The sequence below is a fragment of the Pelodiscus sinensis genome, chromosome 16 (assembly GCF_049634645.1).
Source record: "Pelodiscus sinensis isolate JC-2024 chromosome 16, ASM4963464v1, whole genome shotgun sequence".
In the NCBI taxonomy this organism is placed as follows: Eukaryota; Metazoa; Chordata; order Testudines; family Trionychidae; genus Pelodiscus; species Pelodiscus sinensis.
The window spans coordinates 41,273,203-41,293,866 of record NC_134726.1 but is presented as its reverse complement, the minus strand read 5'-3'; the positions used below and the strand labels follow the sequence as shown (position 1 = coordinate 41,293,866).

Below are 20,664 nucleotides of genomic sequence, written 5' to 3'. Positions count from 1 at the left end.
CCGCTGGAGCTACTCCCCACGTACTTGTCAGGCTTGCTGTCCTCCTTGGGGTGACGTATCCTCGGCGGGTGGCCTCTGCGATGCCCCAACTCGCCTTGGCGTCTTCGCTGGCTTCTTCTGGGGTCTCGGGTTGCTGCTGGTCAGGAGCTCCCTGCATAGGTCCTTCTCCTCCAGCTGCCAGCCCAGGCTGAGCCATACCCCAGGCTTTTACAGTTGAGCTGCAGCTTGGACATGCTCGGTAGGACTCTGGCGGAGGGGCCTCTGTAGCCCAGTAACCCTGGCTGGGCACTGCGGATTCAGTGCATGGCTGCCTCGCCCCATCACAAAGGCATTTGATACGGTCTCGCATGATCTTATCAAAAAACTAGGGAAGTACAACTTGGATGGGACTACTATAAGGTGGGTGCATAGATGGCTGGAGAACCGTTCCCAGAGAGTAGTTATTAACAGTTCACAATCCTGCTGGAAGGGCATAACAAGTGGGGTTCCGCGGGGTCTGTTTTGGGACTGGTTCTGTTCAATATCTTCATGAACAATTTAGATATTGGCATAGAGAGTACGCTTATTAAGTTTGCAGATGATACCCAGCAGGGAGGAGTTGCAACTGCTTTGGAGGATAGGGGGGGGTCATAGTTCAAAATGATCTAGACAAACACACACCTTGCTGCCTCTATAAAATAAAAGGGGGAGGATGGGAAGGGGTACTTCAAAGGGGCAGCACCACACAGCTGAGCCAGGGATTAGCTGTGCAGAACTGCCCCTTTAAAACGCCGAAGCTCTGTAGAGCCCAGGGTCAGCTGGGGATTCCCTCGCTAATCCCGGGTTCCGAGCGGCATTTCCCCAGAACCCAGGGTCAGCAGGGGACACCTCACCTGACCACAGGCTCTGGGGAAATGCTGCACGGAACCGGGGTCAGCTGGGGAGTCCCCAGCTGCCCCCAGGCTCCACTGCTTTCCCCAAGTGGCAGCTGCCGCACAGCTGATCCGTGGCTCAGCTGTGCAGCGCTGCCCCTTTAAAATGCCAAAGCACCATGGAGCCTGGGAGTCCCCAGCTCTCCATGGGCTTCACAGCTCTGCCCCTTTGAAACACCAAGGCAGTGTTTCAAAGGGGCAGCCACCGCACATCTGATCCCCGGCTCAGCTAATCCCAGGTTCTGCTGAAATGCTGCGCGAAACCCGGGGTCAACTGGGGACTCTTGTGTATTTCAAGGTAGGCACCTGCATGCAGCCCAGAGTCAACGGTGCTTCCTGCAATTCTCCTTTGAAATGTACAAGAGCCCCAATAGGAGCTCTTGTACATTTTAAAGGAGGAACGTGGAAGTGCCTATCGACTAATCGAGTAGTCGACAGAATTTCCATCGACTACTTGACTAGTCAATTAACTGCAGTTTAACATCCTTAGTCTAGACCAAGGCTACTCAATACACGGCCCATGGGCCGAGTAGATAGATATCTATCAGGGATGGTCTAGAGATGGAGCGTGGTCCTGCCGTGAGGGCAGGGGACTTGACTTGATGTCCTTTCAAGGTCTCTTCCAGTCCTAGTGTTCTATGATTCTATATAATTTCCCGCACATTGTATTTCACAAAGAGCGCTATTCAGGACTGTTTTTTAAATCCCACTCCCACTTCACAATATCCACTCCCACATTATTTCTTGCATTTTTATATCACTCCCTCCCTCAAAAACTATAGATGCTGCAAATCCTTAAAGGAAGATTTTTTTTTATATTTTTTGTTAACATGGGGGAGTCTATTTAAAAAAAATCAGTCAGTTAATATATTATATACAAATAGAATTCAAACTATTTTTTATCACTAAAAGAATAAAACTCATCTCACTTACATCATGTAAAATACTTTAACACCTATTACAAAAATCAAATCTTCCTATACTTTGCTTAAATTTAAGTATTATAAACTTCATTTTGAAAAAGAAAAGCTTGCTTTACATTGTTGAAATTCTATTTGACAAACTGACAAGAAATTCAGTGTTTTCCTGCAAATCACAGCAGTCTGGTTTTTGTCCCTCAACCCTCCCTGAAACAAAGTACATTTGTTCCACTGATGCTATTTTGGCAGCAGATCTTGCAGCACCCACAGAATCCCAGTCCCACTGCAAGGTTCTATGCACAAGCACTAGTTTTCTTGATTTATAGTACTGCGAGGAAATAGTTCTATTAGTCAAAACGCTTTTAAAAAAAGTACATATTTAGTCATATTTAAACTATATCACAAGTATGCCTTTTAAAAATGCACTATTTTATTACATACCACTGCAAATGTGTTGGTCCCAATTAAGTACCTTACCTGTGAATTATTCCCTTCCCATGCAAGTATTCTAATGCTGATACAATTTCAGCAGTGTAAAACCTGGTACAGGTCTCATCAAATGAGCCAATTTTGCGAATATATTTTAGAAGCTCGCCATTTTTGGCATAGCTAAGTCCAAAATCTGAGTATAGAGTTAAGGATTATCATTAGAACATTTTAAAACTAACAAACAAACTTATTTTGTGAACCAGAATAAAAATAAGACTGAATGAGAACTAGGCAAGGAATATGGAGCCTAATTCCAAAACTGGCTTGGTAAAAATCAAAGCCAACATTTTCTGACAATGTTCTCCATTTTTATAGCACACAATTGTGTTAGATTTAGATGTTTAAATCCTCTATTATGCGACATAGTTAATGACATGTCTAAATCACTTAAATAATTGATTAAAAAGTCACCTACAGTTATTAGCTTCTGCAGAAATGGAGACCCAGTTATAGCCAGGCTGAAAATTTACCCTAAGAATCCGAGTCATTTGCAGTCAGACAAAATGCATTGGTCTCAGTCCAGTTTGTAATAAGCAGGTATCCACATTACCAAAAGAGACTACCACATCGTGCCTACTGTTGGTAGCCTCAGCAAGTACAGGCAGTCCCCGGGTTACGTACAAGATAGGGACTGTAGGTTTGTTCTTAAGTTGAATCTGTATGTAAGTCGGAACTGGCATCCAGATTCAGCCGCTGCTGAAATTGACCAGTGGCTGACTACAGGAAGCCCGAGGCAGAGTTGCTCTGCCCCGGGCTTCCTGGAATAAGCCGCTGATCAGTTTCAACAGGCTGAATCTGGACGCCAGTTCCGACTTACATACAGATTCAACTTAAGAACCCCAGGCATCCCCAAGTCAGCTGCTGCTGAAACTGATCAGCGGCTGATTCCAGGAAGCCTGGGGCAGAGCAACTCTGCCTCGGGCTTCCTGTAGTCAGCGCTGGTCAGTTTCAGCAGTGGCTGACTTGGGGACGGCTGGGGCAGAGCAGCTTGAGTGCTGCTGGGTTGCTCCAGTAGCGCCGCTCCTTGGCGCTACTGGATCAACCCAGCAGCACCCAAGCTGCTCTGCCCCAGGCATCCTGATTCAGACGCTGCTGAAACTGACCAGCAGCGGCTGAATCAGGACACCTGGGGCAGAGCAGCTGGGGTGCTGCCGGGTTGGTTCAGTAGCACCCAGAGCGGCACTACAGGACCAACCGGCAGCGCCCCAGCTGCTGTACCACAGGCGTCCGGAGCAAAGCCGCGGAGCACGGGGGCAGTGGGACAGCCCAGACGCGCCGCGGCTGTCCTGCTGCCCGCGTGCTCCGCGGCTTTGCTCCGCTTTGCTCCCCGTCTCCCTGCTCTGTTGGTCTCCAGAAGACCAGGGAGATGGGGAGCAAAGCCGTGGAACATGCCGGCAGCGGGACAGCCGCGGCGCGTCTGGGCTGTCCGCTGCCCGCGCGCTCCGCGGCTTTGCTCCCCGTCTCCCTGGTCTGCTGGTCTCCAGCAGACCAGGGAGACGGAGAGCAAAGCGGAGCAAAGCCACGGAGCACGCGGGCAGCAGGACAGCCGCGGCGCGTCTGGGCTGTCCGCTGCCCGCGTGCTCCGCGGCTTTGCTCCGCTTTGCTCCCCGTCTCCCTGCTCTGTTGGTCTCCAGCAGACCAGGGAGATGGGGAGCAAAGCCACGGAACATGCCGGCAGAGGGACAGCCGCGGCGCGTCTGGGCTGTCCGCTGCCCGCGTGCTCCCTGGCTTTGCTCCCCGTCTCCCTGGTCTGGGGAGACGTGGAGCAAAGCCGCGGGGCATGCGGGCAGCGGACAGCCCAGACGCGCCGCGGCTATCCCCTGCCGGCGTCCTCAGAGGCTTTGCTTCCCGTCTCCCTGGTCTGCTGGTCTCCTGCAGACCAGGGAGACGGGCAGCAAACCCCGTTCGTAACTGCGGATCCGACATAAGTCGGATCTGCGTAACTCGGGGACTGCCTGTATATCATGAAGGACTGAATGAGCCCTAGGAGACTACATCTATCCTTTCATCCCTATTCTGAACAGAAGTTTTCCCTAGTCTGAGGCAAGGTATTGTTAACCATTCTATGGATAAAAAGGGGATCTCAGACGCCTGAGCTTTTAAGAGAACACACTTACAAACATAACATTAACTTGAAATAAACTTTTTAGAATGGCTGGAGAGAAATGTCCTGGGAATAAAGATTAAATATTCCCGTTGGGATATTGAGAATCCTCTCTTTACATTGTAACCAGTAACTAATCAGATTTCTTGCATAGTAACTAAGAACTGTTACTAAAAAGCCAACCCAGAAACTCTTCAGTGCCTTAGCCATTAGATTATTATAGAAGCCATGTTAAATGAGACGCTTAACAGCTCTGATTATTTAATGGACACAATAAATATAAGGAAGGAACAGGGCCAAAACTTTTATATTACCTCCTGCATCAAAAGTAAGATTGTAAGAAAATAAATTTTAAGCAATCCAATTTAAAAACAGTCTTTTCTGCTATTAAATTTCACACAGGCAAAATGGTTAATACCAAGTTTTCCCTGTACATTTCTCATAAAGTAGAGGTACATTCAGGTTTTTTTTTAAATTTATGTTACAGCATTAATGAGGCTAGATTTCAGGATATAACACTTGTTTAGACTAGACAGGTGCCTGATTTTTGACTGGAAATGCTGGCTGAAAAGGAGACCTAGAAGTGTCCAGATGTACTGACCAAACACTAAAACTCCAATGAATGCAGGGGAGGAGTGTCATCAATTCACACCTGCCCCGACACAGCTCCACATCAGGTTGCAGCAGCTCCCGTCCCGGTTCCAGGCCTGGTGGGGTACAGTGAGGTGGAAATCATCCAGCAACAACAGGTGGGCTGTTGGGCCTCAGGGCGAAGTGGCAGAGCAGGGGATGGAGCCTCAGGGTCCACTTTTCAGCCAACAAAGTTGAGATCTTACATTTGTTACTTCTGTTCTGCATTCTTATAGTTTTGCAGAACACAAAGTGGTAGTACTTACATAAAGTGATTACAGAAATAGTTTTTAAAAAAATACACAGTTTCTGCCATTTGGTGTTAATGTAAAGGGACATGAAATTTTCGGTGTAGGCTATATTCCTATGTTTATTTAAACTGGCATGTATAAATAGTGTTATGTAAACTTATGATCTCTTGTTTGAAAATACCTGACATGTTTGTAGTTTAATATAAACTCAGGAATTCAAATAGCTATTTCAATAATGATTAGATACTAAAAAGAGTTTATCACACCAAAGAAAGTGCTGCCCACTTTTTTTCCATAGTTTTATTATTCCAGTAAAGATCTATATGTTTTAATGAAATAATACACTTACTACTTTCAACACATCGTAATAAATATTTAATTCAAAGGATACACAGCTTTTCATCATCCTGAAATGTGAAGTAGAGTTTCACAAAAAAAGGGTGATCCAGACGGGACATTACATCTCTCTCTCTGGTCACATAGGGTACCTTATTTTCTTTTATGATATGACGTTTTTCTAGAATTTTAACTTGAAGAAGAAGAACAATGAACACGCAGAGGACTTTAGCCCAAACAAGGTATGTTATTAACTAAGTAGTTTTGCAAATTCATTGGCTAGAGAACACTGACATTTTTTAAAATGTTAAACTTCCCTGATTAACAATTGCTCCTACTTTCTCCCTCCCATCATTAGAAGGGAAGGAGATGACAGAATAATTTATGTGAATATAGTTGAAGATACTTATTTCAATGTTATGCCTAAAACATTTAAGCTTGAAGGAATCATTACTTACTGGCATATTCTCTGGAAGTTGCCAATTCTCGGGCCAGGACAACCTGGTTTAGGGGGAAAATCCACAATGTAACTGGTTCACTAAAAACAAAGATATTTACAAGAATGCCAGCTCGATCTTCATCCCCAGTCAGAGTTTGACTTCTATACTAACTTCAGTCCCTATGCCAAGAGATGTTTAATGTACCCCTTGCCATATACATTCTACATCATGGCCCCAAATTAGCAAATCAATTAAGCATGTTCTTGAGTCCAATGAAGTCAATATAAATAAAACTCAGTACATGCTTAAGTGTTTTGCTGAACCAGAGCCTATAACAGCACTAGATAATCAATAAGCTAGATTTTGTCCTGCTCTTCAGGAAATCATGAGTTACAACATAATGTGCTAAGCTAAATCATTGATGATCTTTCTACAAGATGACATTCATCTCTGTTGTGCGTTTATTTGGCAACAATTACTTTTAGGCAAGTTTTTTTTAATAAGAGGCTAGAAATATGCTTTAAAAAAAAAAGACTGCCATAATACCTTTCCATGTCCTGCATGGTGTTCCTGAGCACTTTAATCAAATTTATCTATAAGATTAGAAGCAAAAGAAAGGCTTTCAGTATTGCCTACAATTTGACAAGATAAAACAGTTCACTGATGAAGAGTGGAAGAGTTCCATATAGCAGAGGCAAAGGGTGTGTGTGCGTAGGTGGCAGAGGCTTTCAAGACAATGGTTCTATATGTCTGAAGAGAAAAAAAGTTTGAGAAGGGATGTGTTAGTGGAATACAAGTGAATTTATAGTTTGTATGTAATAAGAAGTTTCATAAGAGGGGAGGAGTTTTGATCAGATACACACACAGAACACAACACCTAGAATGCACAGTGTCTCCTTGTCTGAATACAAGCAAGAATTTCTCTGCTACATCATGTTATCTAGATAGAAGGTTCCAGCAAGTAGTTTTCATATTAGTTTTCTAATAATGCATTAGGAGGATTATCATCTAAGCCTAGTTCTCACATAATCTACACCCAATTATTTTCTATCATACCATGCTTGTTCACACATCAGGTTTTTTGAGCTGGGGCTGCTCCAGAGTGGTCAGATGCTGGTTAACTGGTTACCCTGGTAAGCACTATGGTAAGGCAGTGCTTACCAATTAACCCTTTGCAACCCTAAATCTCACATGTGTAAATGCTTGTAGAATTGGGCATTTACACTGAACTTTCAATCTCCACATGGTAACCAATTCCACCTTGATAACAAAATATGACATGTTTATGATAACTTTGAGAAAAGCCAACACATTGCCATAAATCAAAATACTTCAGCTCCTGTCTTGCCAAACTGACTCTTATAATAATATTAGATCTATAGTAATGCAACTTGTTGCTTTGTTAAAGTCACAGGAAAAAAATGTTACAAAGCTAATGTCCCAACTGAAACAATAATTCTGTCACTTTACACTTCCTATACATTTTGCTAGAAATGTCAGTAATATACTAAGCTGTTCATTTAAATCAAGAAACAAATTGTTGTGTGTAATCATGACAAATTAACTAACTCTGACATAACAATTTCCAGATTTTGGTATCTATGCAACAATTCTTTTCTTGTGTATGTACACTTGGTTTTAAAAGAGGAAAATAAAATAAGAAATTTAACTAAATCCTTACCAGGGCATATGTTTTCAGATGCATGAAGTTCTACAATGACACAAACACCTAATCCAAATTCAAATCCTTCAGACCACAATCTTTTAAGGTAATCTTAAATATTTAAAATAGCATAAGAAATTCAACCACCTTATGATGCCATTAACGTGTAAGCCACTATAAATAATAATAATAATAATTAAAAAAAAAATCACATTGGGACAGAATGTCTCCTGAAAACTTAAAATTCAAGTTTGTATGGCAGAATGGTGCTTTTTATGTGAGTTGAAGAATGGATGCACAAAGTGGATGCAGCATAAACACCATATCTTGAAGTGTAAATTTAATGACTTTCTATTGCACACTGAAAACTAGGGATGTGAAAGCATATCCGAGTACATGGTTAACCTATGAGCCTGGGTTTATCGGTTAATCTTCATAGTATCAAAGGCAGCATCACGAGAGAGGGAGAGGGGACAGTGGGAACCCATGTATGTGGGGAGCCAGCTTAAAAGCTCCTGTATCAGAGGCAGCAGCACAGTGGGAGGGGAAGAGTTGGGAGCTGGCCACGCACACCAGTTCCCGGGGAGCCACCTGCACCCTTCCCCCCACCAGTGTGTAACTTTCAGCAGTTACACATTTACTTAAAAACATTTTAACATCCCTACTGAAAACTGCATGTAGTCTATAGCATTAACCTATAAGCTTTTGCTTATCGGTTAATCGACTATACTATTACATCCCTAGTGTGTACATGTTAAGATCCCTTCTATGCAATGTTCCTTCTAATCCAGGGCTACTCAAGATGTGGCCCGTGGGCCACATGAGGCCCGCGGCCCATTTATTTGTGGCCTGTGGTGAGGTCTGGGTTTACGCAGGGCTCAACACGTGGCCCGCGGGTGGGATCCTTTGAACATGGCCTTCACACTCCACAACGGCGAGGTGTCTCCCAGGTGGAGTGCGCATTGAAAGACACAAGTGGCTGGAACAGACGGGTACAGGGTGTTGGCGTTTCTAGCCCCCATAGAGGAGGTGCCAGAAGCACTGTGGCATTGTGTGAAATAAGCTATCATTTGCATATATATGCAACCAGACTTAAGTTGTGACCCTCGTCATGTACTGTGACTATCATTGTGGCCCCCAGGGCTTCCAAAGTTGAGTAGCCCTGTTCTAATCTTTTCCATCCATGTATGCATTTTTTCCATCATGTGTGAGGCACATTTTTCTATATGAATGCAGGTATGTACTAACGTGTACCATCTGTAAAAACAAAAGCCTAGCTGTGGGCACTCTGCTAATCAGCTGGGCGGCATTTGAAACTTTCCTGAGTGGCCAAATAAGCGCACATCTTACAGGGAACACTGCTTCCATTCCTACCTTTTTATGATTACTATTATGTTTGTGTTGACCCAATATAGCATATCTAGCACTAGCCTTGCAATGCCAAAGTAGCTGAAAAAAATAGCTGTATTACTCACTGTCGAGAAAGATCCTTCACCCAGTATTTTCCCAAATTTGAAGTCTTCAGGTCGTTTTTTTCGAGGCTGTGGAGGCTGTTGTCCTGAATGTTGCTGAAGGGAGTTTGAACTAGACCTTGATTCAGCTGCAGTTCCCTCCATGTTAGATCCCTGTCTGCTGCCACAGGTGGTAATGACAGATGGACTGCTAGAATCTGCTTGGTTCCTCACCATAGATGGGGATGGACAGGAACATATAACCACACTCGGCTGGATTGGAACAGCATCATACTGAAAAGAGAGGGTTGAACATATTAATTTAGCTAAATGCTTAACTGGAGGGGCTAAGCAACCTGAGTGCACAACAACGTTTAAGTGTGTCACCTAGAAGAGTACTTCCCCTGAAGAACTATAGTATAAACTCAGAAGAAGGTACAATACACAGCGGTACGCAACAAAAAACAGATCTACAATGCTTCCCAGAACTGGTGAGTCTGCAACAGTGAGTTTTGTTGAGAGAAGGAAGAATGATGGGTAACTATTGATTGAGGGACTACCTGAAGTGTAGAGGCCTGCACAGTAGGAAGCAAAACCCAGGAACGAGCAAAGGAAGCAGTCAATACCAACTAGAGTAAAACACAAAGTGGGAGTGGGGTAGAAGACTGAAAATAGGTATAGACTGGGATTGTGGCCCAATGAATTGGCACTTTAATACAAAATTTATAGAAAAGGAATGAAGATGCAGATATTTTATCTGCACTCACTCCATTTTATCCATATCATACTATAAAGGGAAGATTAGTCTTCACAGATGCAGAGATAAGCATGAATTGGTTGGTTAAGAGAATTTAAGATTATCAGCGATACCAGGGCAGGGTTTGTATTTGCGAGCAAATTTCCTTCAGTTTTTCATCTTCTCCTCCCCCTCCCACCTTTTTCCTTTTTAAAACTAGGAAATTAAAATAATTATTAGAGTTTATGGAAAGCTACAATTGAAAAAATTAAGCCAAATGCTAAATCTGATCTGACAATATTACTGAGGTAAATTTCTCTATCACATCCCCAGATAAATAAAACTGCTTGGATGTTCCTGAATACCATCCAATGCACAGGATATACAATGCAGTTGAGTTAATATTGCCAGCCCAATCTTAATTTCTTTGACACTTCCTTACCCATTCTCCCTGGTTCTAAAACAGCAGTGACTTAGCTGAGGCTCAGTACAGACCAAACTCAGATGTTCTCTTACCAAGGGAAGCATCTCTCGCAATTAAGAAGTGCACAATGTCTGCAACCACTGTTTTGGGTGTCTACGCTGCTCTGTATTCTCAGTTAGTAAGTGTGACTCAAAGCTCTCAGTTGACCAGGAAACAGACCATTTCAACCTGATGTGGACAAGCCAGTCATACCTTCTTCAAATCACAGGACTTGGCCTAGGCAACCCTGTCATGCTTGAGAGACCTGGCCAAACCTAAGCAGTGCTTTAACCCCACGTGCTAGGTCACAATGTCCAGAATGGGGAAGCGGAAGTTACTCACCTTCGTGTGGTAACGATGGTTCTTTGAGAGGTGTCCCCATGGGTCCTCCACTCATGGTATTGGGCTCGTCCCAGCGCCATGGATCGGAGATTTGCATAGCTGTGCTCCGATGGACCGCGCATGCGTGAGCGGCGGCTCGCGCCGTTTGCACCTTTCATCTGTTGTGCGCGGACCGGCCCCGCTCAATTCCTCTCAGCCGCCCGAGTATCTATAATGATAAGAATTCAAATTCTGGAGCGGGGAGGAGGGCGGGTCATGGAGCACCCACAGGGACACATCTTGAAGAACCATCGTTACTGCACGAAGGTGAGTAACTTCCGCTTCTTCTTCAAGTGGTCCCCGTGGGCACTCCACTCGTGACTTCGGAACAGTACCCCAGCAAGAAAAATGCGCTCCGGAATTAAGGTTTATGGACAGGAGGGAGTACTGCCATTGCCACCGAAGAGTCTGAAGCCCAGTGACGTAGTATTGCATAGTGCTTCATGAAAGTAGCATTGGCGGACCATGTCGCTGCTCGGTAAATGTCACTAAATGGGACTCCTCTTATAAAAGCTGTAGATGTGGCCACTACTCTCATGGAGTGGGCTTTAGGTTGAGATGGGAGTGGCTTATTAAGTACAGAATAGCATGTAGTAATGCATGTGACTATTAAGTTCGCAATACGTTGGGAGGGCAATGGTTGACCCTTGGAACAGGCCACCAGTGATACTATAAGGTGGTCCGTTTTGTGGAATTCTCGTGTTCTGTCGATGTAGAAAGCTAAAGCCCTGCGTACATCGAGGCTATGAAGAGTTGCTTCCCGTGGCCAAGTATGTGGTCTGGGGCAAAAACAAGGAAGAATAATGGGCTCATTGATATGAAAGTCCGAGCATACTTTGGGGAGGAATGCTGGGTAAGATCTTAACGTCACTGAGTCCTTTGTAAATAATGTATAAGGCGGTAACGACACAAGAGCTGCAAGCTCATTCACTCTATGTGTTGACGTCAGGGCTAGTAAAAAGAGAAACTTAAGTGTACGCAAATACAATGAAGTCGTCGCCAGCAGTTTGAATGGAGGACATGTCAAAGTATCTAGCACTAGATCAAGATTCCACGAAGGTGATGGGGGCTTTCGTGGTGGATTAAGATTCATGAGTCCCTTCAGAAATCATTTTGTAATGGGTTGAGAAAACAACCAGACTGTGAAAGGTGGTAATCGCCACTAGATGTACTCGTAAGGAGGCCATAGATAGACCTGCTTGCTGCAAATATAGCATATAATCAAGTATATTATGTAATGGTGAAGTATGGGGTTCGATATTCATTTCCGCACACCATGCCTGAAATCGAGTCCACTTGGCGAAATGTGTGGTCCGAGTAGAATCTTTCCAGCTGGACATTAGCGCGTTTGACCCAATCTGAGCAGAGATTCTCGGATGCTGTGAACCACTTAGCATCCAAGCAGTCAGGTGCAGGATTTTGGGTCTCGGGTGCCGTAGAGTACCGTTCTGTTGAGTTAGCAGATCCGGGGCCACAGGGAGGCGGTATGGTGTTTTGATAAGACATCTGGTGAAGCATCGAGTACCGTGGCTGGCGAGCCCAAGCCGGGGCTATGAGGATCATGCAAGCCATGTCCATGGTGATTTTTTCTATGATCCTGGGCACGAGGACAACTGGAGGGAAGACGAAAAGCAAAGATGCTCCCCAATGAAGGAGAAAGGCGTCTCCCAAAGGCTTTCTCCAGTGCTGCCACAATGACGACCTATTCCAGCCCTGGAACAATAGTTCGGACACTTCGCATTGTCTTGTGTTGCAAACAGGTCTACCGATGGAAAACCCCAATGATGGAAAATATGGTACAGAACGTCGGCGCGGATTTCCCATTCGTGATCGTGGGGAAATTGTCTTCTTAGTAATCTGCAATGACGTTGTTGACCCCAGGTAAGTACAACGCTATGAGGAACGTATCGTTGAGGATACACCAATTCCACAACTGAATGGCCTGTACGCAAAGATATCTAGAGTGGGCACTGCCTTGTCTGTTGATGTAATACATGGTCGCTACATTTCTGTGAGCACTCTGGTGGTTGTGCCTTTTAGGTGGAATCTGAAATGTGTGCACGCTCGAAGTACTGTCCTGAGCTCGAGTATGTTGATATGCAGTAACATCTGTTTTGGACCATCAGCCTTGAACTATTAGTTCCTCCATGTGGGCACCCCATCCTGTACGGGAAGCATCGGTAGTTATTTGCTTTGACAGTTGGGGATGATGAAAGGGAACACCCCCGAGAAGATTTTGTGGTCCGGTCCACCAGTGAAGAGACCTTTTGACTTGTGGCAATAACACTACCAATTTGTGGATACTGTATTTCGTCAAAAGGTAAACAGAGGCCAGCCAATTTTGTAGACAGTGGAAATGTAGCCTCACGTGTCAAACAACAACGGTGGCAGCTGCCATGTGGACCATCAACTGTAAGCAGGTGCGTACTGGAATTGTTGGCGAACGTGTCACGGTGTCTATTAGCTCCCGAATTGACTGGAAATGTTCCACCAGTAAGTATGCGCGAGCTGTGTTCGCATCGAGTTGCGCGCCTATGAAAATCAGGTTTTGGGTCAGTTGCAGCGATGATTTTTGTAGATTTATAACAAGCCCAAAGGAATCGAACATTCGGGTTGTTATCACCGACTCACGTGTCTCCGCACAAGTACAACCCCTGAGGAGGCAATCATCCAGGTAAGGAAAAATCGTTACCCCTGTTTTGCGCAGGTGGGCAGCTACTACTGCCAAAGTCTTGGAGAATACTCTGGGAGCACATGCTAACCCAAACAGAAGTACTTTGTACTGGAAAAGTTCGTCTGCTACTAGGAACCGAAGAAATCATCTGTGCGCCACATTTATTGCAATGTGGAAGTAAGCATCGTGTAAGTCGAGGACTGCAAACCAATCACCTTTGTTCAGCGATGGTATAATCGTAGCTAGGGTCATCATTTGGAAACGTTGTTTTCTGAGGTATCGGTTTAGTTTCTGTAGGTTCAAGATAGGTCTCCATCCCCCATTCTTCTTGGGGGTGAGGAAATATTGAGAATAAAATCCTTATCCCTGGAATTCCTTGGGTACTCTTTCTATAGCTCCGATGGTGAGCAAGCGATGGACCTCTTGTCTCAACAGGTTCTTGTGAGAGGGGTCCCTGAAAAGGGACGGGATGGGTGGAGTGGTTGGGGGAATAGAAACAAAAGGGACGGTGAGACCGGAAGCTACGATTTCTAACACCCACTTGTCAGAGGTAACCCTGGCCCACTGGTGGTAATACGACCTTAGACAATGGTGAAAAAGTGGTGAGATAGGAGCTTTGTTCATATCCTCGACTAAACAGTCAAATTAGCTGTTTTGCAGAAGGCTGGTTAGAGGAGGGGGCAGGCTGTTGTCGTTTCCACTGAGGATGCTTTCGGAATCGCTGATGTTCCAGAGTGTGAGGATGTTGTCTGTGGAAGGAGAAATTATACCTTCATTGGTAAGTATAATAGTGCTTTCGCCTGTGTGCAGGACCTCATCCGTCTTACTAGCAAAAAGTTTATGCTTGTCGAAAGGTAAGTCCTCAACTTTATTCTGGAGTTCTTTTGGGACTGCTGCCGGTAAGAGCCATGAGGATCTTCTCATTGAAACCCCTGCAGCAGTGGCTTGTGTAGCAGTGTCCGCCACATCCAGAGTGATCTGTAATGCGGCTCTACATGAAGCTTATCCCTCTTGTACTATGGATTTGAGCAGTGGTCTTTTTGAGTAAGGAAGATGCTGCAAGAGGTCTGCTAATTTTGAGTAATTGTTGAAGTTGTGGTTGGAGAGGAGGAGAGTGGAATAGTTCGCAATACGCAGTAATAATGAAGCCAAGGAGTAGACTTTCCTCCCAAAGATATCTAACTTTTTATCATCTTTTTCTGGGAGGGTGTTTCTGTATTGCGGTAGTCTTGATTTATGTTGCACCGCATCAACCACCAAGGAATTAGGTTGGGAGTGCTTAAACAAAAAATCAAATTCCTTAGAAGGGACAAAATACTTTCTATCCGCCTTCTTACTCGTCGGGAGGATCGGATGCTGGAGTTTATCATGTTTCCTCCGTGACCTCCATGACTGCCTCATCGATGAGAAGCGCGATCCTGCCCCGGTGTTGTGGGCATAGGTTCTTCAACAGGCAGTTTTGTTTAGTCTGAATGTCTCCTAACTGCACCTCCTGACTATCTGCGACCCACCTTAAGAGGTCTTGGAACTGTTTCAGGTCATCTGGCAGAGAAACGTTGCCTGGAATCACTGCTTCATCTGGTGAAGATGATGAGTGATCTATTGGCGATGCATCCTGCTGAGGGTCCTCTGGATCAGATAACTGTCCCTCTTCAGGCTCCGACTGTTCCATCTGGATCGTTGGGACTCTGTGGAGGAGGATGTGGTGAATATCGGTGTTGTGGTTCCAGAGGTAAGGATTGAGAGTTGGGTGACCGACAGCAACATGTGTCTCTCGTGTAGGAACTTGAAATATGATCATGACGAGGAAGGTCATAATACATCTTATGGTAATTACTGTAATATTGTTCTGAGTGTGTCGGAGATGAGTGTCGAGAAGATAAGACACTGTAATGCCTTATGTAGTAGTAATGCCTTGGTGAACGCACAGGTGATCGCGAATGATGTCGTGAACAGCATGGAGATGGGGAGTATGATATATATAGTCTCCTCACCCTGTGTCTTGATTCCCTATTGGAAGAATAATGAGCAGGAGACGATGGGCTACGTCGTAGCACCCGATTGTGCCCATGATGTAGCTGTGTTGGTGCAGAGGGGGATGGCCCCGGCGAGAAAGTTGGAGAAGGAGAAATAAGACCTGGGTGCAAGATAGTCTTCACAAAGGCTTTCTCCTGTGCTGCCACAATCTTATCCCCCACAGGTGCCAGAGAGCACGGTGCCGAGTGCTCTGGTAGCAGTGCCATCAAGGTTGTGCTCTGTACTGTAGGTGGTGCCGCCGGTGCCATAGGCAGGAAGGCTGCTTCTACTGCCGGTGCCGACATGCTCAGTGCCACTGATATGGCTGCTTCCTTTGTTGTTTTCCCCCGTTCTGAAGACACTGGTGCCAATTGCACTCTTGGTGCCACAGGTGGCGGGTTTTTTCCGTTAGGTCTGGGCATTTGCCGAGATCCCGGAGCGGGTGTATCTTCCTCGTTTTGTCCAACTTTTGAGCCTCCTCTGGCATTAAGAGCTCCTGGGAGGGATCGAGTTGGGGACACCCTTGACTTTTGTTGAAGCAGAAGTCTCAAGGGAAGAAGCTCTGCGTTTGTGTGTGTGTGCGCTGCGCAGAAGGGGCAGGCATATTCATAGGTTGCAAAGCTTAGTCGAACATGAGCATTTTTAACCACATTTCTCGGTCTTTACAAGCTCTGGCGGTCATTTTACAACAAAGCTGATATCTCTGCGGTATATGCACTTCCCCATGGCACCTGATACATGCCTCATGCCCATCTGATGCTGGAATGGCTTCCCAGCAGAGCATACACTTTTTAAAGCCTGGGGAACCAGGCATTGTGTCAGATGTTTTATCTCTTCTTTTCCAGTCTCTCCTCCCCCCTCCTTTTTTTTGAAGTAATTAATGAAGATGGATGAGTACTAACTCATCCCACAACTATATACACATATGGGTTAAATATTTCCTTCTTAAAAAAAAAAACCCCAAGAACTATGAACAGGAACAAACTAAGAATAACTATTAACCTGCAATATCATCAACTGTTTACAGAGGATACTAAGGAGAAACAATGAGAAGATGATGGAGCTCTGTCCACGACCGAGGGCAGTTGGAAGGAACTGAGCGGGGTTGGACTGAGTACAACAGATTAAAGGCGCGAACAATGCGCAGTCCGGTAGAGCACGGCTTTGCAAATCTCTGATCTGTGGCGCCAGGATGAGCACAACACCATGAGTGGAGCACCCATGTAGACCACCCAATGAAGAACTAGAAGTTCCACAAAGTATAAGTCACCGCAGGCAATTAAGTGTGGGCTTATTCTCCAATCCCTCCCCTGCTAGGCCTCACCTCACTGATAACTGTTTTGGAAAGGCAAAAGGCCTCAATTTCTGATTTTGCTGAAAGTGAGAAAAAAAAATCTCTGAGGTCTTACCCAAACAACCTCAACTGCTGTCACACACTTCAAAGTTTGCACAGAGATAGGGATTCACTAAAATCTTGTGAAATCTTACAAAATAAAAATGTAAAAAGGATTGTCTTTTGCACCCAGCCATCCATTCTTTGTGGCTGAAAGTTTGTCCTCTGTACAGAGCAGAACAGTTTCTGCTATCATAGGAATCATAGAACTGGAAGAGATCTCAAAAGGTCATCGAGTCCAGTCCCCTGCCCTTGCGGCTGGACCAAACACCATCATCCCTGATAGATGTCTGTTTAATCTGCTCTCAAATATTTACAATGATGGAGAGTCCACAACCTCCCTAGGGCTATGTCTAGACTGCAGGCTTCTTTCGAAAGAGGCTCTTTCGAAAGCATCTTTCGAAAGAGCCTCTTTCAAAAGATCGCGTCTAGACTGCAGGCGGATCTTTCGAAAGAGAAATCCGCTTTTTCGAAAGAGAGCACCCAGCGAGTCTGGATGCTCTCTTTCGAAGACGACCTCTTTACATTGAAGAATGCCTTCTTTCGAAAGAGGGACTTTCGAAAGAAGGCGTTCTTCCTCGTAAATTGAGGTTTACCGCCATCGAAAGTAAAGCCGCGTTCTTTTGAAATAATTTCGAAAGAACGCGGCTTGAGTCTGGACGCAGGGGAAGTTTTTTCAGGAAAAGGCTACTTTTCCCGAAAAAACCCCTGAGTCTGGACACGGCCATGGTAATTTATTACAGGCAGTCCCCGACTTACGCGGATCCGACTTATGTCGGATCCGCACTTACAAACGGGGCTCTCTCGCCCCGGAGGTCGAGGTGGCGGATTGCTACCTGCGAGCTCCGGGGCGAGAAAGCCCCGTTCGTAAGCTGCTCCGGTGCCCCTGGTCTGCTGGAGACCGTCTCCAGCAGACCAGGGGCACCGGGCGGGTTCCCGCGCTTCTGAGGCTTTGCTCTGGCAAAGCCTCAGAAGCGCGGGAAACCGCCGCTGCTGCCGCTTCAGTCCGGGTGCCTGTGGTCTGCTGGGGACCGTCCCCAACAGACCACAGGCACCGGGACTGAAGCTGCAGCCACGGCGGAGTCCCGCGCCTCTGAGACTTTGCCAGAGCAAAGTCTCAGAGGCGCAGCACCCCACTGCGGCTCTGCTCCCCATGTCCCTGGTCTGCTGGGGGGGGGGCGCAGCTAGTGTGCCCCCCCCCCCAGCAGACCAGGCTTTTGTTTTGGACCCTGGGGCAGAGCAGTTGGGGCGCTGCCGATTGGTCCTGCAGCGCCGTTCTGGGCACTACTGGACCAACCCGGCAGCACACCAGCTGCTCTGCCCCAGGTCCTGATTCAGCCGCTGCTAGTCAGTTTCAGCAGCGGCTGAATCAGGACGCCTGGGGCAGAGCAGATGGGGTGCTGCTGGGTTGGTCCAGTAGCACCAGGGAGCGGCGCTACTGGAGCAACCCAGCAGCACCCCAGCTGCTCTGCCCCAGGCGTCCCCAAGTCAGCTTCTGCTGAAACTGACCAGCGCTGACTACAGGAAGCCCGAGGCCGAGTTGCATCAGCTGTGTCTAGGACGATCTGAAGTGCTGTTCTGGCTGTTGTGTAGCCCTCCTGTATTACCACCCTCAAGATCTGGCACTTTGAGTCTGGTAGGTGCTCTAGAAGAGGGACTAATTTGGAGTAGTTGTCGAAGTCGTGATTGGCAAGGGGGGCCGCGTAATTGCACATCCGGAGAACTGAAGTGGCAGAAGAATACACTTTTCTACCTAAAATGTCCAGGCGTTTAGCCTCTTTATCACTTGCCGTATTTTTATTTTGGGCCGTCTTTGATCTTTGCTGGGCGGCGTCCATAACAAGGGAATTGGGCTGGGGATGCGTAAAACAAAAAGTCCATCCCTTTTTGGTTTATAAAGTATTTCTTGTCCACCCTCTTGTTAGTCAGTAAAGAAGCGGCGGGGATCTGCCATATGTCATTTGCGATTTCCAGGATAGCCTCATCGAAGGGCAGAGCCAGTTTTGATTTTTGTGAGGACTGCAAGTTCTTCAGCAAGGGATGTTGCTTTTGCTGTACGTCCGTAATTTGGATACCCTGAGATTGTGCCACTCTGGCAAAGAGCTCCTGAAACGGTTTGTGATCTTCCATGGGGGATAGTTCACCAGGAAAGACAGCATCATCCAGAGATGACTGGTTGGCCGGAGACTCAGGGGTCCGTGGTTCCCTATTTGGAGTGTAGTTGTTTTCATACTCGTCCTGAATAGTCTGGCATCGTGCCCTCCGCAGACACTGATGGAATCGCCGGAGAAGGCACGCGAAGTGGAGACGCTGGGCGGGTGGTTTGCGGAGATCGTGATCGTGGATATTGCATGGTATGAGGACACCAACGGTCATCATAGTGACGATCACATCTCCAACCGTGAGTCGGGGAGCGTCTATGAGTGTAGGCTCTAGATGCCTCGCATCGATGTGAATATCTCAAACGTCCCGAAGACCTCGGTGATATAGATCTGTCAGAAAAACGAGTTGAACGAGAATAATAGGAATAGCGTCGTTGATCGTGGTAGCGATAGTGATGGTACGACGGTGATCGCCGTGGTGATCTATGATAGTGGTATCTAGTGGAAACATAGTGAGAAGCACGATGGTTTTCAGAGCAGATTGAAGCTGGTGACCAAGGTCCTGGAGAGAACCGTGCTCTTTCAGGCGTGAGTGAAGGGGTCCGAACGTTCCTTGACTTGAAGGGTACCTCATTTGGCACCGAACAATCTGCAGGAGAAGACGGTGCCGTTTGAAGTGGTGTAGTCCCAGTCGCATGGCTGCCCTGGCGTTGAATCAGCCGTGCCACGGGAGTTAACAGCTGTGCCGGAGGAGGCTGTGGTGCAGAGTGCTGCGCAGTGCCGCTGACCGCCTGCGGTGCCCGAGTCGGCGCCGTTGCTTGCGGCACCGCAGGGAGCAAGGTCTCATCAGCCGGCACCGTGAGCATGGGTGCTGGCAGAAGTGTCATTGGCTGCGCATGCGCAATATCAGCCGGTGCCGGGGCCGCCATTGCTGCTTGTGGCTCGACCATTGGAGCCTTTGCCGGTGCCAAGTCTGCCCGCGGTTCCTTAGAGGGACCCCGCATTGGGTTTTTGATCCGACCAAAGTCGGAGCTGAGGCACTGCGGCTCTTGCCCGGCTTCTCTGTTGGGTGCCTCGGCAAAGAGCCAGAGGTACTCAGTCTGTCCCGTATGTTCCTGCGCTGTGGCTCGGCATTGTGGAGCTCCTTCTCAGGTGAACGGGACAAGTGAGCTTCTGAAGCAGCGGGAGAAGACGCGGTCGCATCGGACTGGAGGGCTTTGTTGAATAAAATCACCCTCAGCCTCATTTCCCTATCGCGCCGAGCACGGGCTGTCAGTTTCATGCAGTGAGGGCACTTCATAGGAATGTACCCATCCCCTAGGCATTTAATGCAGCGCGAATGCCCATCTGAGTCTGGCATCGCCTCCTGGCACTGGGAACATTTCTTGAAGCAAGGCATTTTGTCTTTTCTTTCCTTTCCTTTTCTTTCTTTCTTTTTTTTTTTTTTTAAAGGCTACTACAAAAAAATAAACTAGGACAGAAGGAAGGATCTTGAGAACTTACTAACTAACTAACTATTTAAGTAATAACTACTAAGAACTATTAACACTATCCTAACTATGAACTGCTAAGTGGCAAACAGATTTCTAAAATGAAACTCCCTTTTCTCCTCAGGCCGGAGAGGGAGCGCATCCTAGGTCCGTCTGCGGCCAAGGACGGTTGAAGGAAACTGACGAGCCGGCCCGCACTCAGCTGTAACGGCGT

General features: G+C 46.5%; 1 protein-coding gene across 7 annotated transcripts in view; it reads right to left on the bottom strand.

Moving 5' to 3' along the window:
• PDPK1 (3-phosphoinositide dependent protein kinase 1) overlaps positions 1-20,664 on the bottom strand; it is a 152,157-nt gene that overhangs the window by 100,399 nt on the left and 31,094 nt on the right. For all 7 annotated transcript variants that reach the window (XM_075899975.1, XM_075899974.1, XM_075899973.1 and 4 more), the window contains exons 2-5: positions 9,220-9,489; positions 6,100-6,142; positions 5,697-5,834; positions 2,309-2,453 (exon numbers count right to left, since the gene is read on the bottom strand). In XM_075899975.1, the coding sequence (XP_075756090.1) occupies positions 2,309-2,453; positions 5,697-5,834; positions 6,100-6,142; positions 9,220-9,432 (539 nt within the window). In that variant the 5' untranslated portion in view covers positions 9,433-9,489. The remainder of the gene's footprint in view (positions 1-2,308; positions 2,454-5,696; positions 5,835-6,099; positions 6,143-9,219; positions 9,490-20,664) is intronic.